At 35.5% G+C, this 21539-nt stretch overlaps 2 protein-coding genes and 2 long non-coding RNA genes across 4 annotated transcripts; all 4 read right to left on the reverse strand.

Annotated features, from left to right (window-relative positions):
* Positions 1 to 3977: 3977 nt before the first annotated feature.
* On the reverse strand, positions 3978 to 5604 carry LOC149217403 (uncharacterized). Its single transcript, XR_016250670.1, has 5 exons — positions 5554 to 5604; positions 5358 to 5459; positions 5102 to 5180; positions 4368 to 4456; positions 3978 to 4227 (listed from the first exon to the last, which is right to left on the reverse strand). It is a non-coding gene; the product is annotated as an uncharacterized LOC149217403 (long non-coding RNA).
* Positions 5605 to 5879: 275 nt separating this feature from the next.
* On the reverse strand, positions 5880 to 6188 carry LOC149217404 (uncharacterized). Its single transcript, XR_016250671.1, has 2 exons — positions 6089 to 6188; positions 5880 to 5974 (listed from the first exon to the last, which is right to left on the reverse strand). It is a non-coding gene; the product is annotated as an uncharacterized LOC149217404 (long non-coding RNA).
* A 41-nt stretch (positions 6189 to 6229) lies between these two features.
* LOC149217405 (G2/mitotic-specific cyclin S13-7-like) lies at positions 6230 to 7454 on the reverse strand. The gene is made up of 3 exons (XM_089390200.1): positions 7294 to 7454; positions 6810 to 7002; positions 6230 to 6388 (listed from the first exon to the last, which is right to left on the reverse strand). Exons 1-3 carry the CDS (start codon positions 7419 to 7421, stop codon positions 6230 to 6232), a joined length of 480 nt encoding a protein of 159 aa, XP_089246326.1. The 5' UTR covers positions 7422 to 7454.
* Positions 7455 to 7495: 41 nt separating this feature from the next.
* Positions 7496 to 8166, reverse strand: LOC149217406 (G2/mitotic-specific cyclin S13-7-like). Its single transcript, XM_089391359.1, has 3 exons — positions 8039 to 8166; positions 7852 to 7911; positions 7496 to 7756 (listed from the first exon to the last, which is right to left on the reverse strand). Exons 1-3 carry the CDS (start codon positions 8144 to 8146, stop codon positions 7649 to 7651), a joined length of 276 nt encoding a protein of 91 aa, XP_089247485.1. The 5' UTR covers positions 8147 to 8166; the 3' UTR covers positions 7496 to 7648.
* Between the last annotated feature and the right edge of the window lie 13373 nt (positions 8167 to 21539).

Below are 21539 nucleotides of genomic sequence, written 5' to 3' on the forward strand. Positions count from 1 at the left end.
CTGTAGCTGAAGTTTGTTTTTAAAAGTAATATCATATATATGAAGTTGAGGGGTTTATGTAATTGCGTTGGGATTTAAAAGTGAGTCCTGTCCATCCTGTTTTGACGAGATAACGAGAATCTTTCAACATTAAGTTTTGCATATGAGATGCCTAGGGAATTTTCAAACATGTAAAGTTACAATCCTTTTGTACAAAAAAAATGCGTCGAAGATTCGAATTGTCCTGTGTCTTATTAGGCCCTTACAATGTAAATGATTATAGTAGAACCAGTAACATATGCCAACAAAACACAACTTACTCATCACCAGTAACATACAAATTGCTTAATTAATATAATTTAAGTTTGGCTGCATGCATTAAATGATTGAAAAAGTTCCAATGGTATTTAATATTAGATAAGGAAAACACTTTTGATGGTCAAGTGTGGCATGAAATAGAAAGCTGAAACGAGAAATATAATATTGGAGAATGAAAAAAGTGATGTGAGTGGATATTTTTTTGTTGACTAGCAAAATCGGTAACGCTAGTGATATTTTATTCGCGTTACAGGGGTTGAATCTCACCCGCTACCACTATAATCTCTAGGAGGAACCGCTCACTTGGTTAACAATGGCACGGTGACTTAACAGATCATCCACTGGCCTCCAACCTCTGCCGTCAATGTGAGTAGATATTTCATTAAAAGTTTTTTTTTATATTATTAATTATAGTTTTTCCAATTATAAATATTCAGTGAAAAGTGTTTATATTTAAAAATATTTAATTCTTAAAATAAATTTATTATTTATTATATTATAAATTATAGTTTTTTAAATTATAAATATGGGAAAAAGTTTATATTTAAAAATATTTAATTCTTAACTATTTTTAAGAATAAATTTACCATAATTACATTATATAGTTTGTTTTAATCATAATCATTATATAATATTTTCATATATATATATATATATATATATATATATATATATATTTTGTATTTTTTTTCTTATAATCATGATTATTTTATTCATATACTTCACTTTATTTTAATTAATTTATTTTGTTATTTTACATTTTTAATATAATTTTTTTTATTTCATTTGTATTTGCGCATTCTTTAATCTCGTGTGGAAGAGATGTTGTAATGTTATGTTATATAAATGTTTTAACAAAGTCAAATTAGATATTTAAAAGAAAAAAAATAAGCTTACGTGTTGAAAAGTTTGATCCCTCTAAATATTTCATAGATTTGAAGTTAAGATGGATCTAAACTAATTACCTTCATTTACATTTTGTTTAATGCATATAATTTTTAATTTTAGAGTATAATAATATTAGCCTTATCACATAATTCAAAAAAAAAAAAACTATTACAAAAAAGTTAGAAGTCAACTAAATAGCTTAAATTTATTTAATAACACAAATAATGATAAATTTTCATTTATAAAATTCAATTAAATTAATAATAATTTTACATAAACAATAACGATAATTTTTTATTATTAAATATAAAACGTACACACAATATTTTTTTATTATTAAATATAAAAAATACACAATATTTTTAATAAAAAAATAAAAATTTTAAATCCTCTTTTCTTAAAATCAAATTTTTAATTATTTTATACTATATCATTAAAAATTAATAAAATTGATTATCATTTAATTAAAATTAATATTAGCAGATTAATATTTTGTGTTATATTCATTATATAATATATATATAAACTAAGAAAACTAACCTAAATTGCCTCCCGTTTTCAAACATTTAGGTAAATAGAGTAAGTATATTCCGGTGTCGTTTTCCGAAAGGTCATTAATCATTTCCTGTTTTTGCCTTCCTTTCATTCTATTTTTGGGATGTTCAACACGTCTACAACAAATCAGATCCTGCGATGGTTAAAAGATTTATTTTCTTATGTTCCACTCTAATGTCACTCCTCTCTTCATACGTTGTTCAAATGTACTAATGGCATCTACGTAAACTGGTAAAGGATTTCTTTGCTTATGTTCCACTCTAAGGTCACTTCTCTGTTCATACGCTGTGCAAATACACGAATAGCATCTACGTAAATTGGTAAAAGATTTATTTGCTTATGTTCCACTCAAAGGTCACTTCTCTGTCCATATTTAGATGAAAATCACTCTAAAGGGAATCTAAAAGACTTATTTATTTTTAATAATCTAAAAGATTGGTGATTAACCGTAATGTTATCTTGATTCGCACTGCCAGGTAAGTCAGATAACGATTGATATATTCGATATATTATTTACGTCTGCTGCTGTCCCAAAAGTGGAAGTCAATTTGTTTTGCTTCGGTGATGGTGAAGATATCTACATGGGTACCAATAACAGAAGTATCATATTCCGTGAATATGTACGTCGCCTGATATCTAAAATTGAAATTTCACTATTTTTGTTTCGTTATGTAGAAATTACATAGAAATTGTTAGAGTATTAATCATGACCCCGTCCGTGACTGTTGTGACCGCAAACCTGTTTATATGACGGAGAGTGCAGTATTAGTCGGCCAGGTAATTAATAGTTGGTAGGAGTCGCTTGAGATAACAGTTGATGCTTCGGCTCATGTGTATAAATAATGGTGATAGGTACTGAAATAAACAAGCTCACATTGTAAGTTTTCAAATTTTAATATGGTATCAGAGCTCACCTGAGCTTTTGAGAGGCTGTTTTGTGAGGTGAGACTCACTGCAAGAGCATGTGGAGTTGTGTGTGTCTAGTGTTGTCCAAAAGAGGGCATAAGGGTGAGCCTAGGAGCATGTGACCTCAGAGCTAGAGATGTGGGTTCCGTGGTGTCAACATTGAGTGTTACTCGTGATTTGCTGTACGTTGAGCCCTGTGAGGAAGAGGCATCTCAAAGCCGATCAACCACCTATCTTGTCATTGTTCAGAAGCGTTGTGTGAAAGAAAGAAGTGTAGTGGCAAAGGAGCTGGGTTTGGAGGACTGTCAGTTAGCATATTTCTTTCCATGCACATATTTGTGTAACCTATGAACTATTGGAAAGTGCGTATCAGTGGGGAGATCCGTTCAGACACTACTACATGTAGGGGGTTTTAAGACAATATTTGAGTCAATTGTCTTAACTTAAGAAAAAAAGAAATATTTGAGTCAATTGTCTTAACTTAACACAAAAAGAAACTCAAATATTGTCTTAAATATTGTCTCTAAGTGGGTGTCTCAAAATATAATGTCTCAAAAATTTGTCTCTATAAAGACAATATAGAACACATATTATTATTGTGTCTATAAAGACAATTTGATTTGTCTTTTTAGAGACAATTTCATTTGTGTCTCTTTAGAGACAATTACATTTTTGTCTTTTTAGAGACAATTCCATAATTCAAACTATTGTCTCTCTAGAGACAATATAAAAAATTATTTAAAAAAAAATAAATGTCCATAATTCAAACTATTGTCTCTCTAGAGACAATATAAAAAAATATTTAAAAAAAATTAAATAAAATCATTTTGAATGTCTACTGGCCCGTATCGTTCTCACCTGGAATAGATTCGTAAGATAATAAGCAGGAATCGTCCACACAATACATCCATTGGGACCATATGACCTGCATCATGAACCTGGTGCAGCAAAATAGAAGATTCTATAAGGAAGAAATTATCTACTTGTACAACGAAATCAAAGATGACCATCGAGTGCCTTTTACCTTGAGAAAACTGAGTGGTCCATAACTGGTTATTAAACCTGCTTCCTTATCGTCTACAAGGAAGGATTTTGTACGTGCCTTCTTGAAATTCTCACTTCCATACCAATCCATGGAATTCACCCATCTTGAATTGCCTGAAAGACACATAATTTGAACAATTAACTTTTCAATTTTGAAGATTAGACTGACAAGCCTGAAAAACACAACTGCAAATAAATTAATAACATACTTAACACCTAAATCATAAAGTCATTGTCCAAAACAAAAACAATATGTTATATGTATACAGTATCATTACCTAACCAATTGCAAATGAGATCATATTCTCCTGCATAAACTAGCAACTTAACACCATCCTCCAAGAGTGTTGGAATGCCAACTTCCATCTTCCGCATCCAGTCAGTAAGCATAGCTTCATAAACCAAGGGGCTACAGGAGACAAATTTTCGGCTGCCAACCCCCAGGGCATCCCTAACGGAAACCTAGTTTAAGTAATTCTCCATATTTGAAAAATCATAGCACATGCCACCATTGCACTCCTTCCAAACATCATAGTACTGCAAAATATAAAACAAAATAATGAAAACTAATATCGTAAGATATATAAAACAACGATGACAAACTACATTTTAAGATACAAAATGTCGATAAAATAAACATAATGTCTGGCTGTCAGTACTTAGAATTTAAGTCTTACATTGATATTCCCAGCTAATGCCATAATGGAATTGAAAATTGAGGTGCACGCCAAGTATGATGCAAAGCATGTGACAGTCCCTTTGGTACCTGGCAAGTTATCACACCAGCTATAATCAGAACCTACATTAAGAACCTTCGATAAAGGATCCAGCATAAGATCAGCCATAACGAGTTACTTAAAACACTTCACAAATGGTAACTAAGGATTATAAAGCAAACAACATTTAGCCATCAAGCATCTCGCAATTTAAAACATAGTAACAAGATTTCAATATGAACACATACAAATCTAGTTCAGTAAACAAAGTATACATCTCATAAATATGAAAATATGCATTTTGTTCCAAATTTTAATAGGATTTCAGCCCCATGAAAAAATATTCCTTGAAATTTGATGACTAGTTTATATTTATAGGTGTCTATTTCTGAGATTTTTGGGCTGTTTTTTATGGATTAAAGGTCTACAAGTATCAAATACATGAGATATATTATCAAAAACGACAAAAAGTGCACCATACTGCAAAATGTTTGTAGAAACACACAATAAACAAGAATGAACTAACTAGAGGAGGGAAAAGCATCACCTATGCACAATATTTTGAGATCCAGATAAGCCTTCACTACTGTTATGGAAAATGTTTGCACAAAAAACTTAAAAAATACATTGAATATTTCAAAAACCACATCAACAAACAAGCCTTCCATAGCGGATAAGTGTTCAAAGCCCTTAACACAAATTTTATGGATTGTACTTGCTCATTATGTACTGAAGCAAACACAGCTCAACCAAGAAGAATGCTAGATTTTCCATCTGAATAATAGATAGTACGACTTGTCAGTACAGCGGGGTATTATTAGGAATACAATAAAGAAAAGTAATTTAAAACATGAATGCTAGATTTTATGAGGCATTTTCGAAAGTAGATTTTATCAATGCCACACAGGCTGCTTTCAACAATATAAAAAGTGGTGTCCTTCAAAACTTTACCACTTTGTTGGAATGAACTGCCTTTAGAAACTTGAGGAGGAATACATATGGCTGAGTGGGAACTGTAAGCTTGAAGTTCAGTTGCTTTAATATCGTAGACTCCTGCGAAGAGTTATTATCAATTGATCAGTCAATCTGAATGTTTGGAGACTATGTTGCAATCAATGACAAAGAATTATCAGTTAGAGCTAATTACCATGGCCACTATCTATTCTGACGTGCATTCATTTGGGAAGATGCAGATGAAGTCATTGACTTGTAGCCAAGTATAGACCAGCTCTTATCAATATTGTGTTACCTATTATAATATAATTTTTGTGCTGATTCCAGCATAAAATGTAATCTTCTATAGGAGTAGATATTGCTGGTGTATGTATTTTTATACAGCCAACAAAGTGTTCTTTTAATTAGATATATACACATCCTTTCTTACATATGTCAGCAAGTCATCCTACCTGTGGAGGACAGACCTCTCCATATTTGCTAGCTATAAACATTGCAGCGATAGCAAGTAATGGCAAATTCTTCCTTGCAATACTCTGAATAGAAAGGTATCTGTCAATGATGTTCACAGTGAGATACAATGTCTCTGGCATTAATTCCAATTCCAGATGCACCTGAAAATTTTAAGATTTTGATGTCAGGCCTAAGAGATAGACCATATAAATCTCTTTTAGATCTAAGTTTAATAGCAAATGGAAGTTGGAACTAGCATAGGAACAAAGTTGTACCTCCACCAACCAATCAATCACGACTGCCCTCATCTTTGTGTTGGTTTTAACCTGGTTTCTCATATAATCTGGAGGTAAGCAACTCACGTCCTGGGCATACATGAATGCCAAATTTTAGTTAAGGAAAATAAAACTTTACCTTCACCCTAACAAGAAACTGCAATCATTGACAAAGAAACATACCTCAATTGTCCTGTAGAATTTGTATATATCTTCAACATATTCAACAACTGCCAATTGGTTTTCAATGTTTCCATCATCAATGCTAGGAAGCACCTGATGGTAATCCCTGAATGCATCCTGAAATACATTCATCAAGATTATTAATCATTTTCAGCTGACTTACATCATAAATAAACACAACACTAACTTGAGGCTATCAAGATAACTAATCATTTTCATCCAACTTACAACATGACTAAAGACAAAGCTATCTTGAGGTTATAAAACTTGCTAGTAATTTGGAGTGGACATGGATACTCTTAGGTTTGTGTATATTTGTTGAACAAGAACAAGAAAAGTATAGGAGAGTGACACAGACCTCACTTTGAGATGTTAGCATTGCAGTCTTTGGTTTGTGTATATTTGTTGAACAAGAACAAGAAATGTATAAGAGAGTGACACCAACCTAACTTTGAGATGTTAGAATTGCAGTCAATGATGGTGCAGTGTGTTTCCTGGCTTTCAGTTGGCTAGGTCTTTCTAATCCCCCTTCTTGTACACTTGAGTCGATGTTATCACTAATACAAATGACAACGTCATCGCTGGTGGTGCAAATGTCATCATTGGGTAAGTTGGCAAGGCATAAAAAAGCAACATAGCCATGACATGGATCTGAATACTTCTCATGAACATATCTCAGCTCATTTCTTCCTACACTTAAGTGGAAGTCAACCATGAAGTTTGCACATTCCCTGGAACAAGTAAATCAAATGTTATTCCTTAACAACGTACAGGGTTAACTAAATGTGCACACACCCCAAACAGTTTGATGTGCACATTTGTCAATCTTTCCCATATGTAGAATTAGATACAATTTCAGACAGGTTGCCAGTAAATTAGTGTTGTAGCAGGTCCACTAGGTTTTGGATATATAATCTACAGATTGCGTAATTCATGGAAATTCCTAAGATATTTAGTAGTAAGTATCCTTTGGAAGGTTAAACTCATTAAAAACATGGTGCCTTGAGAACTAGAAGACTTACTTGAGATCTTCTTTTGAGTAGCCTGTGTGAAGAGCAAGTGTTTTACTCCAACATGGATCCTTCTTCAAAGTGCATTGAGCAGTATAGGCAGCAGCAACAACAAGGATTGATGGACTGTATTTGATCATTTTGTAATGAAGCAAACATAGCTCAACCAAGTAAAATGCTAGATTTTCTATCTGAACCATGCGATAATACATTTAATTTTTAACAGTAAAGTAGAGGATTATTAGGAAATACAATGAAGAAAAGACATTTAAACCAAAATCTCAATTTTCCAGAAGCATTTTGAAAGTCAATTTGATCAATACATCAGAAGATTATTCTGACAATACAAAAGAAACAGTGGAGTTCATCACTTTACCACTCTGTCAGGACCAGCTGCCTTGAGAAACTTAACAAGGAATACACATGGAGTGGGAACGGTAAGATTGAATTCCAATCGATTTAATATTGTATGCTCCTGCCAAGTATCATTATCAATGTATCACTCACACTGAATCTTTAAAATATATTGTAATTAAATGAAACAGAAAGATATCAGCTAGAGATAATTACCATGGCTACTATCATTTTGGATGTGTATTGGTATCCTGAGATGCAGATCAATTCATTGACCTATAACCAAATATGAATTGATTCTTCTTATGTCAATATTCAACAGCCAACCAGGTATTCTATCAATTAGATATATGCAAAAGGTTTCCTTACAGTCATGCTTATGGATGTCAGTAATTCATCCTACCTGAGGAGTGCAGGTATCTTGAAATTTGCAAGCTATAAACATCGCAGCGATACCCACTAATTGTAATTCCCACTTCCTAGCAATATAAATAGAAAGGTATCTATCCATAATGTTTATAGTGAGATACAATGTTTCTCGCATTAGTTCACATTTGTGATGCACTTGCAAAATTTAATATTTCTAGGTAAAGCCTAAGAAATTGCCCACATAAATTTCTTCTAGATCCAACATTGGCAGCAAACGAAGTTAGGATAGGAACTAATTTGTACTTGTATCAACCAATCAATCAGGGTTGCCCTCATTGTCTCATTGATTTCATCCTGCCTTTTCATATAATCTAGAGGTACACGGCTCATGTTCTGGACATACGGGACTGCCAATGATTACTAAATGAAAATTAAAAATTTACCTTCACATTCACACAAATCTCCAATCATTGATAGAGAAACATACCTCAATCTTCTGATAGGACTTGTATATGTCTCCAACATATTCCGCAACTACCAATTGGTTTCCGAGGTCTCCATCATCAATGCTAGGGAGAACCTCTTGAGCGTCTTGAAATACCCCCATCAAAATTATTAATCATTTTTATCCAAACCACATAATAGATAAACAGAAATCAATCTTACAGCTATAAAACCTCTTAGTAATTGGGCGTGGATGTGGGTACCTTTGGCTGATATTATTTGGATTTGAACCAGTACATAAAACAAGAAAAGTATCAGAAAACTAATAAACTTAATCAATAAGACAGACCTCACTTTGAGCTGTTATCACTACAGTCTGTGACTGTGCTATGGGTTTCATTGCTTTGAGTTGGCTAGATGTTTGTAATCCCCCATCTTGTGCACTTGAGTCTACGCTATCACCGATAGAAACTACATTATCCCTCTTTCTGGCAGTGTCATTCTCAGCCTTCCTTCTGACAATCCGCCTCTGTTTGTTTCCCCGGACTGCCTTTGCTTCTGCTTTGGCTCCTGCCTTAACAAAAATATCATCTGCTTGGAATTGCTGGAATCAAAATGGGAAAATTAAAGAGTGAGATTCCATGCTTGGGCTCACAGAAAATAGAGAACAGAATGAGTCCCGTGAAATGAAAACAAAGAGCAACAAATTAAACATGCCTAGAAAAACAGAATACTAGGCATGAAGATCGAAAAAGCAGGTGGCTGAACACAGAGGTTTTGCCTGGTTGCTAGTTCAATTCCCCAGGAGATTGTCCTTTATAAACGATAGACCCAGTTCTTTACAGAAAAACAATAATTCAGCTTGCTTAATTGACTCTAATTAAACTTACCTGAGTGCTGGGATTGGCTCCCTTGTTGCCATTGACAACCAAGTTTACTCTAGACCTCCTAAAACAGTAGTCAATCCAATAGTGTAGGACTTGACATTAGAAGCAGAGGCCACCAAATAGAAAGAAACAAAAACCCAGCAGCAGATTGATTCAATTTATACATCTAAAGGATAATAAATAACATAAAACAACATACTCCATCACCACATCTTTGTTGATATTGCATTTGGGGTTCCGAGCTCCCACCACATTGCCAATGTCTCCTAACGCCTTCCTATTATTGTTGCCTTTCTATGCTTTTTGATTGGGTGCAACCATTGCAAGGCCTACCATTTTGCGCGCACATGATTTCATGGAAAAACAAACTAAAAAATCAGCTTAAAATGCAGTTTTTCTATGGGTCTTCAAAACATGGGCTTCAACCCTTCATATTCTCTGCATCTAGGCTTGGATTAGCCAGGCAGATATTTCCTATATCAATTACTGACAGCCAAAAACATTAGAAGCACACCCATCCAACTTTCCGAGTCTCCACCACTTACAAGAGGACAAAAGTTGGAGAAGGTGTTGCGGGAAAAAGAAGCGGATAAAAATAAAGCTAGGGGATCTCAATCCCTGCTAGCAAAATATGGCAACACCTTGGGTTCATAGGAAAATGCATAGGTATGTACTATGTTTTTCCAGATTATTTTAATTTGCAAGCAATTTGTTAAGGAGTTAAAAGCCTGTGCACTATTAAGCACAGGAAATCAAGAATGAAAGCTAGTTCAACCCATCATCCCAACCCTAACCCAAGGATAGGATGAAGAGTGGCAACAAAAATGTTGTATTGGGTTGTACGAACATAGCCACAAAACTCCCTCTTTTCTTTTAATACATTATTATAAAAAAAAATATTGTAATCAAATCTGCAGTAAAATAGAACCATTGTCTATGGTTACAAACTTGGATCCTAAGAAAGGCTGCACTAGTATTGACCCAAAGTCAGATCCATAGGATTGCTACTTTATGTAAAGACATCTTAGCATGTCAAACTGATAAAGAAGTTTTTAACCTGCAATAGTAATCATCTAGAATTTGGAATTGGCAAAACCCTGTTAGAAGATGCTTATAGGCAAGATTCATGAAATGTGCATCTATTCTGTTTCTGATTCTTTCCTTCACGTGATAGTAGGATATTCTACTGTGTATTGACTTGATCACTGCTACTGTTTTCAGCGGAGTACTCTCAGCTGATTATATCAGTTATGAATGAGCTACTCGTGATCCCAAGATCTTTGTGATCATCAACTTATTATCATGTACAAAGCTAGGGATTGCCAGCAAATTCTGCATCCTCATCAAAAAGGAAATGAATATGGATTAAGAGCTCATGTAGAAACTCCTTTATGCCAACAGACATTTTTCTCATTAATATATGTCAGCATCTTAGGCTGAAGAGGAAACTTCTCGTATACTTTTCATTTCTAATATGCTATTCCAAGTTCTAGTCAAAGTACTTTCATATTATAGTTTCCATATAATTTCAACACGAAAATGTCAATCTTCCAAAATGACATACAGCTTCTTGATTTTCAATTGTAGATCTTATTAGACACTTCGTGGATATATTTGAATCTAGTGTAGGAACAACCAAAAAATAATTTCAAGCAAACTAAGAGGGATACTCCAAAAAATAATCTGTCAGGCATGAGCTAGTCGAAGGAAAATAACAGACAAATATACAAAGACAAGGAAGAAACTGGCTTACATTATTTCTAACAAGAAAAAAATACACCACTGAACAAAAATTACTTTAATAATTGCATTCTCCATGTTTGTGAGAGCTGCAGAAAACTATTTAAATAAAGAGTACAACAAGAAGCGTAGTGTGAGATTTGCATACAAAAATATTGCCAAAATATGAGGTACCATTTTGTACTGTTGTTTTATTAAACGAAGCACAACAATGTGAAAAGAATTATTTATCAATGCCACACATCCCAGATGAGAGTGTAACTATTTCTTTGTTTATTTTGGTTTATGTGCATTATTTCCCATGTCACATGATGACAGTAATCAGAAACATATTATGCAACTACGCAACATGATGAATATTGATCCATTCAAAATCTTTTTAAGGTCTACCAAGAAAAAATAATGAATTGCTGAAAACAAGGATAGAACCTTGTAAGAATCATCGCCTTTGGACAAAAGTTATATTTTAAATACATGGAATCTAACTAAAGTTCCACATCTGAAAATTGGAATTACAGATGGATATGCGGCAATGATAGCTTCTTTGTAAGGTAAGAAAAATGCAAGATGATTAGGGTGATGAAGAGGATACTCACACGTTGGCATCATCCCTACCAAGAAGTTTAACAGGGGTTCCTGATCTGGGAGACATCAAGTGAGTTGTAGATAGCTCCTCTACACCCAGAATCCTTCCAAGCCACCAGGACCCATTTCTCCTTCTCACCCACACAATGGTACCAACGGCTGTATCAATTTTGGGCGTGATAGTAGGTGTTGCTGCACTTGATTCTCCCATGATTGTCTAAAAACCAAGAATCCAACCCAGCTTAGATGCCCAGTACCCACCGTTTCATTTCCATCTCCTTTTATCCCTCAACCCACCTGGTTAACCTGTAAATCAAACCTCAGATATATCAACAATCACCTCACACCCATGAATTCAAATAAGCCCAAATCCCATGTCTATAAATAAGATTATGCAAAGAGTAATAAAGGGCTAGTAAGACACAACTAACACACTTTGAAATCCCAAAAAGGCCATGTCAGTAGAATGAAAATAGATATGCTGCAAGTCATCATTTGGGTGTGTACTTTATGCCTGAATGCTTCTGGAGACCATTTTAGCAGAAGGATATGATGGGTTTGAGTGACAGGGGCTTCAAATAGTTGGCTTTCTTAGTTGTTATTGTCCTAGAAACCTGCCCCCTTAAATACCCGCTTCACCACTTTCGGATCTGTGCTCATCCAGGTGGCCTAAAGAAAAAAGAGTTCTATTTTTCCTAGTAAAGGGGATTCAAGAAGAACCAAACTTGTAGACAAAATAAAAATGAATAAATACTTAAGACAGTAATAGGGACAAATAAATTACCTTTACACCTTAAGCTATTAAACCTTGCGCAAGTACAATAGATGTGGTAGTTCTAACACCTGCTAAATCATTTGTCTTTGCTGCAACCTATCTTACCAACTTGGCCCTAATATTTTCAACTGGGTCTTCTAATTCAACCTGTCAGAAGCAAGGTGCAACATTGAAAAGCATTAACTAGACTGGATTAACTAGACAAGAAATAAAAATTTTACTTGACTCGTCAACATTTGTCACACAAGTATTTTTTTTCAACTGTTTAAAGTGTCATTCATTACTCTACTATGGCTACTGCACGAAACTTCCTCTTCATTCCAATGTTACCCAATGAGGCAAAGTGGCAACTGTTGTCATACTACCTATAGCATATGCAATCTTCCCTTATTCGGAATAGAGAATTACAATATCTTCATATTAGCTATCTCACAAACATGAATTCCATCTAGATTTAATTCATATTAGTTATCCAATTGCCCATCTAGATTTAATTCACCACTATTGTGCATAAACAATACTTCATATGTGAGCACCAGATATTGAAGGATCCGTTAGGACATACAAGTTTTTTCTTGAGCCCTCACTGATTTGATAGTTTTTCTAGAGTGAGTGTTGCCTTTTGATTTGGTAGTGCCTTTAGTTTGGATACTTTGGGCATTCACATGGAAACTTAGGAGCCTAGGTTGTGTTCCTAGATGACCCAACATGCTTCTGGAACCCTTGGAATTCACCCAGCTTCACGAAAAATGTTTAAGGCAAATCTGCCGAAATTGACAAAACTGCTTTTAATACTTTTTTCCATTAAAGACTAACTTTGGGAGCAATTTAAGAGAAGGTGGTGATGAATTTTGAAAAATAAAACATGAATTTTTCGGGAACATGCTGATTTACAAAAACCTCTTTCATCTTTTCAACAAGTTTCATGTTTTGGAAGATTCAAATGGCTCTCTGAAGCCTATTTTTCAAAATATCCCCAGATTTAATTTTTTTCTACTTTTATAAAAACACCTAACCGTGAACTGATGGTTATGGAAATATCCAAGTGTCAAAAAGCATTGGCTCTTTAGCATCTACGTCAGTGATAATTGTTGACAAATTGCACCCATAAGGTCCTAGTTTCTATGTCATCAAAAGTTGTTGTTGATATCAATCAAAATTTTTTATTGACAATAATACTATGACACTAGAGCATTGCTTATGCTATAGGAATAAATTGCTGCATTCATGGACATCTGAATTGGATAGTTTAGTGATCCTGGTGGATCTTAACTGCAAACAAAAAACATCAAATGAATACCATCTCGAAGCCAAAGGATTTATTTTCAAGGGAATTTGTATTAGGTGTTTCAATTTGTATTTTTCAATTCATTTGGATAGGACGATACACAATGGATAAATGTACTGCAGAAACAAATGTAAAGGTTGTCGGTTATAGAAAAAATTTTCAAAGACCCTAGTCATTGTTTATGGCTGAAGATAGTCCATACTTTATTAAGTACACTCTCCATTTTGTAGGTAGAGCCTACTATCAAATAATTGTGAGACAACATGATCATTTTCTCTTAAAAACCATTACCATTAAATGGGAAAAACATTGTAATTGTTTAACAAGTAAGAAAGTTAAGGTCAACAAGATTGTAAAGTTCATTCCTGTGTTATGGTTTTGGAGGATGGAACCTGAAGAAATTAAGTTCTCTTCTACTATTTATAATTTCACTTGACAGTGGTGATAACAGATTTTTGTTATGCCTGTCACTACTAGTCATGCTTTCAAACTATAAGTTGGAGATTTTAGGTAGCCTGTATCCAATGCAAGGGATTATTAGAAAAACTCAATGATGTTTCACATACTGCTATCATAATGGTTTACATAATGAACTACAGAGAATTTCCTCAGAAGAATTGGAACAAAATAATGATAGGAATAGAGAAAGTGAGGCCTTCTTAGATAATGAATCTATGGAGGAATATAATCTCATTCCAGAAAAGTTTGCGGTTACTATTAATGATGAACGCCTATAAACATCTCGTAAGCATCATTATGAAAAATTACTCACCATCCTTGAGACTTATGTTCTATATGATTCGAACAGTGGAGACTGCCAACAAATGAGTGATTTTTTGTCTCCTTTTGTTGCATTAATAGGTGATGACAATGAAGCATTTTTGTGCTCTATCTACTCTATACACATGGCATGTGATGATTTCAGATTGAATGAGGTGGCAGAGTATTCTAAGGCAAGGATCAACCAATTTGGGGCTATTGTAGATATTCAAGAAGTAAATTTGATTATTTCAGAGGTAAATGGCAGAGTAGTCAAATAATAAGAGATTAATAATAACTAGAAGAGGTTTTGAAAGAAAGGAAACAACAATTAAAAATCAGATCCAAATTTAGTGGCATCAATGTGGTTCTTTAAGGCATGAAATCAACAGTTCCAGATTTCAAGAGCATTTGAGATTGCATAAAGTCTAGTGGTTCCTGCATACTATGGTAATCACACTAGTGGTGACTACTGTATACAACCACAATCGCACTAGCGGTGCCTATTGTATAATATTTTGTTTGAAGTTTGTATTTAGGTCAAAAAGCATTACAACTGGCCCAAAAATGTCAGGGACTGGGTGGGGTAAAAAAGACCCGTAGTTCAGTTAAACAACTGACCACGAACAAAAGTTCAATTACTTGACAACAAATGAATTCCATTTGGCTGACTTGCCGCACCAAGGGGTGCTCTTTCATCAAAATCAACCAAAATTTGCACCATAATATTGGCCCTAACAACTAATTCGCACCTCCAAGAGAAGTGAATCCTCGGGGTAGCCTAGCATGGGAACGTCATCATCCTTAAACCACAACCCCATTGGCATGTCTCAACTAGTGCTATCACGAGAACCTACATCATCCCTACCAATAAACAAATGAGATCAACAACAAAAAGTGGTTCCAGCAAAAATAAAATAAACCCTATTTTCTCTTTCTTCCTAGTTCCATATTTCCCTTCACTACCACTGAGCCTCCATTTCCTTGATTTCAATGTAAAAGCCAAATGCAACTGAATTATTGTTTCATGGTCTACCTAGTTAATCTTTCCATCATATTTTTTGAATATATATATATATATATATATATATATACATCCCCATCCTTTGAAAAGAAAAAAAAAGAATGTGGACACTCAAAACCGAGAACAAACTGAAATTTGATGTTACTGCAATTCAAGAGCATGTCCACAACGTGGAATTATTAATAGTAAACTACTTGTGTTGAATTTAACCTAAATTCATTGAAGGAAATAATTCTAGAGTTTGATTTAAGTGGGAAGTCAAAAGGAGTAACCCATCTAGCTCAATAGTTAAAGCCCAAGGTTCCTAATCTTGTAGTCGTGGGTTCAAACCCTACGTTTGGCATGTTGTGCTCATTTAATGCATATTTTGAAATGAAATATTTTTGTCTCTCGATTTCTTATTCTCTGAGCCCCTGTTTTTTAGAACCATCGGGATTTATTATTCTCAAGCCCCTGTTTTGGAAAAATACTAAACAACCATCGCTAAGTTTAACAGACAACAATCATCTCGTGTAGTGGGTTCAAACCCCACGCTAGGCGGGTGTCATTGTCTATCAATCAATTTCCAGTTTGGGAAAATATCAAAAAAAGCATCGTAGGGTGTGGATTCGAATCCCATGGTATGCGGGTGTTCGTTGATCATTTAGATTTATCCTCATCCAAGATCCCTGATTCAAACCCTAGGTAGGCGGGTGTTGTTAACTATCAAGCTTCTATTTTGGCAAAATACAAAACGAGAACAAAACAAACATCGGCTAAAGCCAAATCAAAGGTGTTCATAATGCTCTACAGGATATAAACATTATTCTCCAAAATTACCACCAAAACCATAAACCCTCACTAAAAAACCTAGAGCTTGTAAAATTACATTCATAATCAGCTGGACAAAATCATGTCGATCATGAAAAGAAATAAACTTTAACAATACAAGCATAAATTCTTTAAAATTTCTTCTTTGAACGACTTCCAGCAACATTATTTTTTTTTCAGAATGAAAAAGCATAATTATATTATATTGAGGCAATATAAAGAGAAACAGATAGTACATCCAAGAGCTTTTGAAAGTTGTAGCAAAGACAGGGCGAAAACCTGGATACCCTATGCATACTGGGAAGCAGTAGGGACTGACACACCAAATACCAAATACAGGATTTACTTGAACAAAATTCCTAGGATATAAAACAGATTGGCAAAGAAGGTCACCAATTTATACACCAAACCTATACAGGGAGATATATCAAAATGATAAAAAAAACAAAGCACACCTGTAAATTCTCAGAGCATTAAAACCCAGGGAAGGAGAAATAGAATCAAGCTCCGACAAGGAGGTGGAGGATAATTTTGATTCAAAGAATTCTTACCTTGAACTGAGGTAATGGGATTCGATCCCTCTGAAGTCTGCGCGGTATTGGAGTGTGGTAATGGGATTCAATCCCTCCGAAGTCTGCTCATTATTGGAGTGCACAAAATGCTCTGGAAGAAAGAGATTTCTTGAAACTGAAAAGGTAGGGTAGGATGGGAGGCATAAGACCCCCTCGGCGGAATGTGGCTCTATCTAGAACCTACGCTAAAACTTACGCTAATGTAATTACACAAGTCTTTAACCATAAAATTCATTGATATTATGTTAAGTGTGTTCTCATCGGTATGAGTGTCTTTTACATTTATTGCTTCTTTACACCTTGAGTACTATTCTTTCTGATATTTTTTTTTTGTTTGTTTTTCTGGTTGTTAGGAGGAGTTTGGTAATACAAATTTTTTAATTTTAACTTAATAAAAGTTTTATTTTAATGCAAAAATGAGTTTATTATAAATATTTCATTTATAATGCTAGTAATTTTATAAATTTAAAATTATTTTTCTCAAATTTCAAAGTGAATGGTAAAAATACATAGTCTTAAGGATCAACCTAGTTAGTTGAGTTCCCATTGTTAAAAAATCTTTTCTATTTAAAGGTCACTTGTTTAATAATCTTGACGTTATTGGAGTAAGACTTCATGGTCGAGCTTATAGGTTGTGATCCTTTCAAGTAGATTTGCCTGGTACAAATTGATACATATTTTATATGTTTTATAATGTTGATAATATAATTATGTTGGAGTGGAAGAACATGAAGAATTGTCCATGTTCTCTTGATGGTTTCAGTGAACTCGTGGTTTTTCTACAAACGACAAATGGATCATGGATTCAAATTCAGCTGCCACAGTTAGATCAGCTAAATCAATAAATCGAGTTTTCACAGCTATCCATGAGACAAAGGATCGATACATCAGCTCAATTAATCAAAGTATCAGTCACATTAGGGATTCAGGGCACTAAGCTAGGATTTTGGATAACAAATCCTACTTTCTTTTACCAACTCGACACCGCCAGTGGTTTTTCTGACTTGAGAAGGAATCGAAAACTTAGACTTGGAGTAAATTTTATTAAATCTCAATACCATTTATGTGGGTAGTTTAGTGTTGAGCATATTTTGTTTTGTTCAAAGCGAAATTCGACGATTTTTATGGATGAATGAGAGATTGTTCTTTTAGGGCTTCATCAAGGTTCATGCGTTATTTTCATTGAGGATATTTAGTGAGTGGCCTCATCCCAAAATGGAAAACAAATCAATAGTGAATGTTAAAAATGGCAAGGAAATTTCATATTTTGTGGAAACAAATCATTTGGCCCAAGTCAAAATTGCCTCAACAAACACAACAGGGAAGTGGATTTGGGTAACTGCAAAACAATATCAGGGCATTTTAAAGCGGAGACTTGCCCACTTTAAATGGGAACAAGGAAGAAGAAAAAATTCCTATAGAAACTAGTAGACATATAATAAAAGTAAACAAAATCTTTCAAATGCAAATTTCATCCATGGAACAATGCCTCCCTGAAGATAACATCAAACAACTTCGAAAAATCTACAAAGTAGAGGAATAATTCTGAAGAGAAATGTCTCCCCTCCTCCATAATGGCACAAGTGTTGAAGATATAGTTGATGGTTTGATATTGAAGTCAAAATCCTTCCTGAACCCTTGAGCCAAAGAGGTCTCTCCTCTAGTATCTCTAAAAATATCCTATGAAGAGTCATAGCATTTAGCTTAGAAAGTATGACCCACCATGATCATATTAATAAATGAAAACCACTAAACTAATGTGATAATGTATTCAGAATTTCCTTGCAAAAAAAATTAACTTCTTTTTTGCCCCTTTTTTGTAGTGAAAGTAGATTTCCTGATTGTCTCTATCATATTATGCCCCAACACTAGCTAACCAACATGACAACCCATTCACAATAAATGTCATCAACAATGATGTCAAAATGCGCAAATGAATTTTTTAGTTACCCCTTGTTGTGTATATCTCTTGCCAAAGAAGTGGAGTCTAATCAAATCTTCCTTGGCAAAGAACAATTACCATTGTCCTTTCCACCTGCCAGAACGAACCTCGCAACCTTTAGCATCTTCATGACATCCAAACATACAACTGAATCCACTTCCTCTGATCACATTGCATTGGATAACTCGTCCTCATTCCACCATTTTGATCAACTATCAAAGCCTAGAGACCCTTGACCCTTGCAAAAAAACCTTTGCAAAGTCCTCTCCATTCATATCTCATTTGGAACGTTGCAAAAAATACTACTAGTGTATAATATTCTCCCTCATGTGGTTCATTGAACTCATAACATCCTTTCAAGTGGTGAGATAAACAACCATTAGTGTGTTCACGATTTAGAATACCCTTTTCTTTCTATTACTAAATAGTTGATCCAGGTGGATGTTGGTGGCCACCCACCTATCCCATTTGGACCCCCACAACTGTCTCTTTCAGTTTTTCTGTTTCCTTAATTATAGCACAATTTACTATTTTTAGCAGTTTTTCGAGTCCTAAACTTCTGGAGCCGTTTTGAGGCCCTAAATGATGTTTTTTGGGAAATCCGCCCACAACCGTACAGTATCGGTTGGCTTCACGAAGGACGAGATCTCAAAGTTCGCCAGCAGTGCCGCCTTCCCTACAGCATCAAGCCCTTCACAGACGAGGTATTGTGTGATGTTACACCTCTAGATGTTTGTGATGTACTATTAAGCCAGCCATACTTATGGAGGCGACATGCTGTGTATGTGTCAAGGCCTCGCGCTGTCATCATTTCTTTGGATAAGTCATTATACAGGATACCAGAGGTAGCCCCACCTACTGCCACCTCTTTGATCACTGCTAAGAAAGGCAGCAAGCTCATCTCACAGACTAGAAAATTTATTTTCTATCTGGTTCGCTCCCAAAGTAAGGGGAAGATCGTTGCTACATCCATGACCCCCGCGAAGGGTTCCTCCACACAGCAGCAGCAACAGAGGGATACAGTTGTGACAGAACACGGGAACAACTTCTCCTTACCCGGAGGGGTACCACACAAGTTTCAGGTGGGCGACAAAGTTTGGTTACATTTGCAGAGGGAGCGCCTTACCAGAAACCATCAGAAACTCAGACCACTTCGACATGGTCCTTACACCAGTAACAAGGCTACGGGAAACAATGCTTTGAAGCACAACATTCCTCCATTCCTTCGCTTGCACCGAGTGTTCAATGTGGATCATCGACGACCATGCTCCTCACCATTTCTAGACACATCAGAGATTGCAGAACAGCTCACCAGAGACCCAGCTCAGCAGAAGCTTCCTCATCTCAAGGAGGAACTCAACGCAATGGGGACCATTGCTTCCTAAGGGGGGAGGAATGATCCAGGTGGATGTTGGTGGCCACCCACCTATCCCATTTGGACCCCCACAACTGTCTCTTTCAGTTTGTCTGTTTCCTTAATTATAGCACAATTTACTATTTTTAGCAGTTTTTTGGGTCCTAAACTTCTGGAGCCGTTTTGAGGCCCTAAACAACGTTTTTTGGGGAATCCACCGCCAATGATTTTTCTATCTAAAATTCATCTTTTCCATCGTATTCCTCGGAGATATCTTTCCAACGGGCTATCTTGCGCGTCAAACGGAGATAGTAGGACCAATTCGCGACCCCGGGAAGTTGATGTACCAACTTACCCAAAAACGGGGCCCACAATTTGGCGTTTCATCTGCTAGGGTTAGGTTTTGGAATGTGAAGGGTTTTCCATTGTTTCTCAACAATAAATAGGCCCTCGAGCCTCATTGTAACACAGTTTTTGGAGAACAGTTCAGAGGCATGTAGCCGACACATCTCTTCTCTGAGATAGGCATGTAGCTGAGTTATTTCCATTTCTATTTGTAAGCATATTTCAGTATTTTACAGTAATGAAATGAAGTATTATTTCCACTGCATATTTGTCTTTATGGCTATCTCTGTATTTTATTGCGTTCCTGTTTAAATCTAGATCAGTGGTATCAGAGCGGTCTGCTTTTTCTCCGTTTTTTCTTTGCATGTCCCCAACGAGGTCGGGATATAAGGAGTTAGGTCTGGAACTGGTCGAACCTTTGCAAGCCCAGCCTTGCAAATCTCGACGACCTCCCATGGCGGATGAGAAGAAAAATGAGGGGGCAGGAGATCCTATCAAAATCTTGCTCGAAGAAGCCCTCGAGCGACAAAGGAACGCGATGATGGACAGCTTTGCCCAAATCCTTCAGCGGCTACCTAGAGGCGACGCATCGGCTTCCAACAGCTACTTTGGAAATGCCACACCGTTTAAGGTACAAGTTAATTTTGAAATCCCCATCTTCGAGGGTCAAATAGACGCAGATGCCGTAGATAAATGGTTAAATCTGCTCGATGGGTATTTTTCTGTTCATGAATTTTCAAGTCAGGAAAAGATTGTTTTCGCTCTTCTCAAAGCATCCCCCCACGTCAAGGACTGGTGGGAAACCTACTGCGAACAGAAGGATGAAAGTACAGGCTCACTGTTTTCGGCCACACCCACTTGGAATGACTTCCGGGATGCCATCAAGGAGCAGTACTACCCTGTCAAAAGCTATGAGGACAAATACATCAAATGGAACACACTGCGGCAGGGACAAGACCAGGATGTGCCGGAGTTCACAAACATTTTTCATACCCTTCGCACACAATTAG

Source organism: Pinus tabuliformis, chromosome 1_1 (genome assembly GCF_031772625.1).
Source record: "Pinus tabuliformis cultivar Carrire ecotype Pingquan chromosome 1_1, CPIR1, whole genome shotgun sequence".
Lineage (NCBI taxonomy): Eukaryota > Viridiplantae > Streptophyta > Pinopsida > Pinales > Pinaceae > Pinus > Pinus tabuliformis.

Excerpts from the sequence above, each read along its gene's own strand:
- LOC149217405 (XM_089390200.1), bottom strand. The coding sequence starts at position 7,421 with ATGATCAAATACAGTCCATCAATCCTTGTTGTTGCTGCTGCCTATACT. Across the intron at positions 7,003-7,293 it reads TACTCAAAAGAAGATCTCAA|GGAATGTGCAAACTTCATGG; the intron begins GTAAGTCTTCTA and ends TACTTGTTCCAG. Across the intron at positions 6,389-6,809 it reads GTGATAACATCGACTCAAGT|GATGCATTCAGGGATTACCA; the intron begins GTACAAGAAGGG and ends AATGTATTTCAG.
- LOC149217406 (XM_089391359.1), bottom strand. The coding sequence starts at position 8,146 with ATGGATAGATACCTTTCTATTTATATTGCTAGGAAGTGGGAATTACAA. Across the intron at positions 7,912-8,038 it reads AAGATACCTGCACTCCTCAG|GTCAATGAATTGATCTGCAT; the intron begins GTAGGATGAATT and ends ATTTGGTTATAG. Across the intron at positions 7,757-7,851 it reads CCAAAATGATAGTAGCCATG|GAGCATACAATATTAAATCG; the intron begins GTAATTATCTCT and ends GATACTTGGCAG.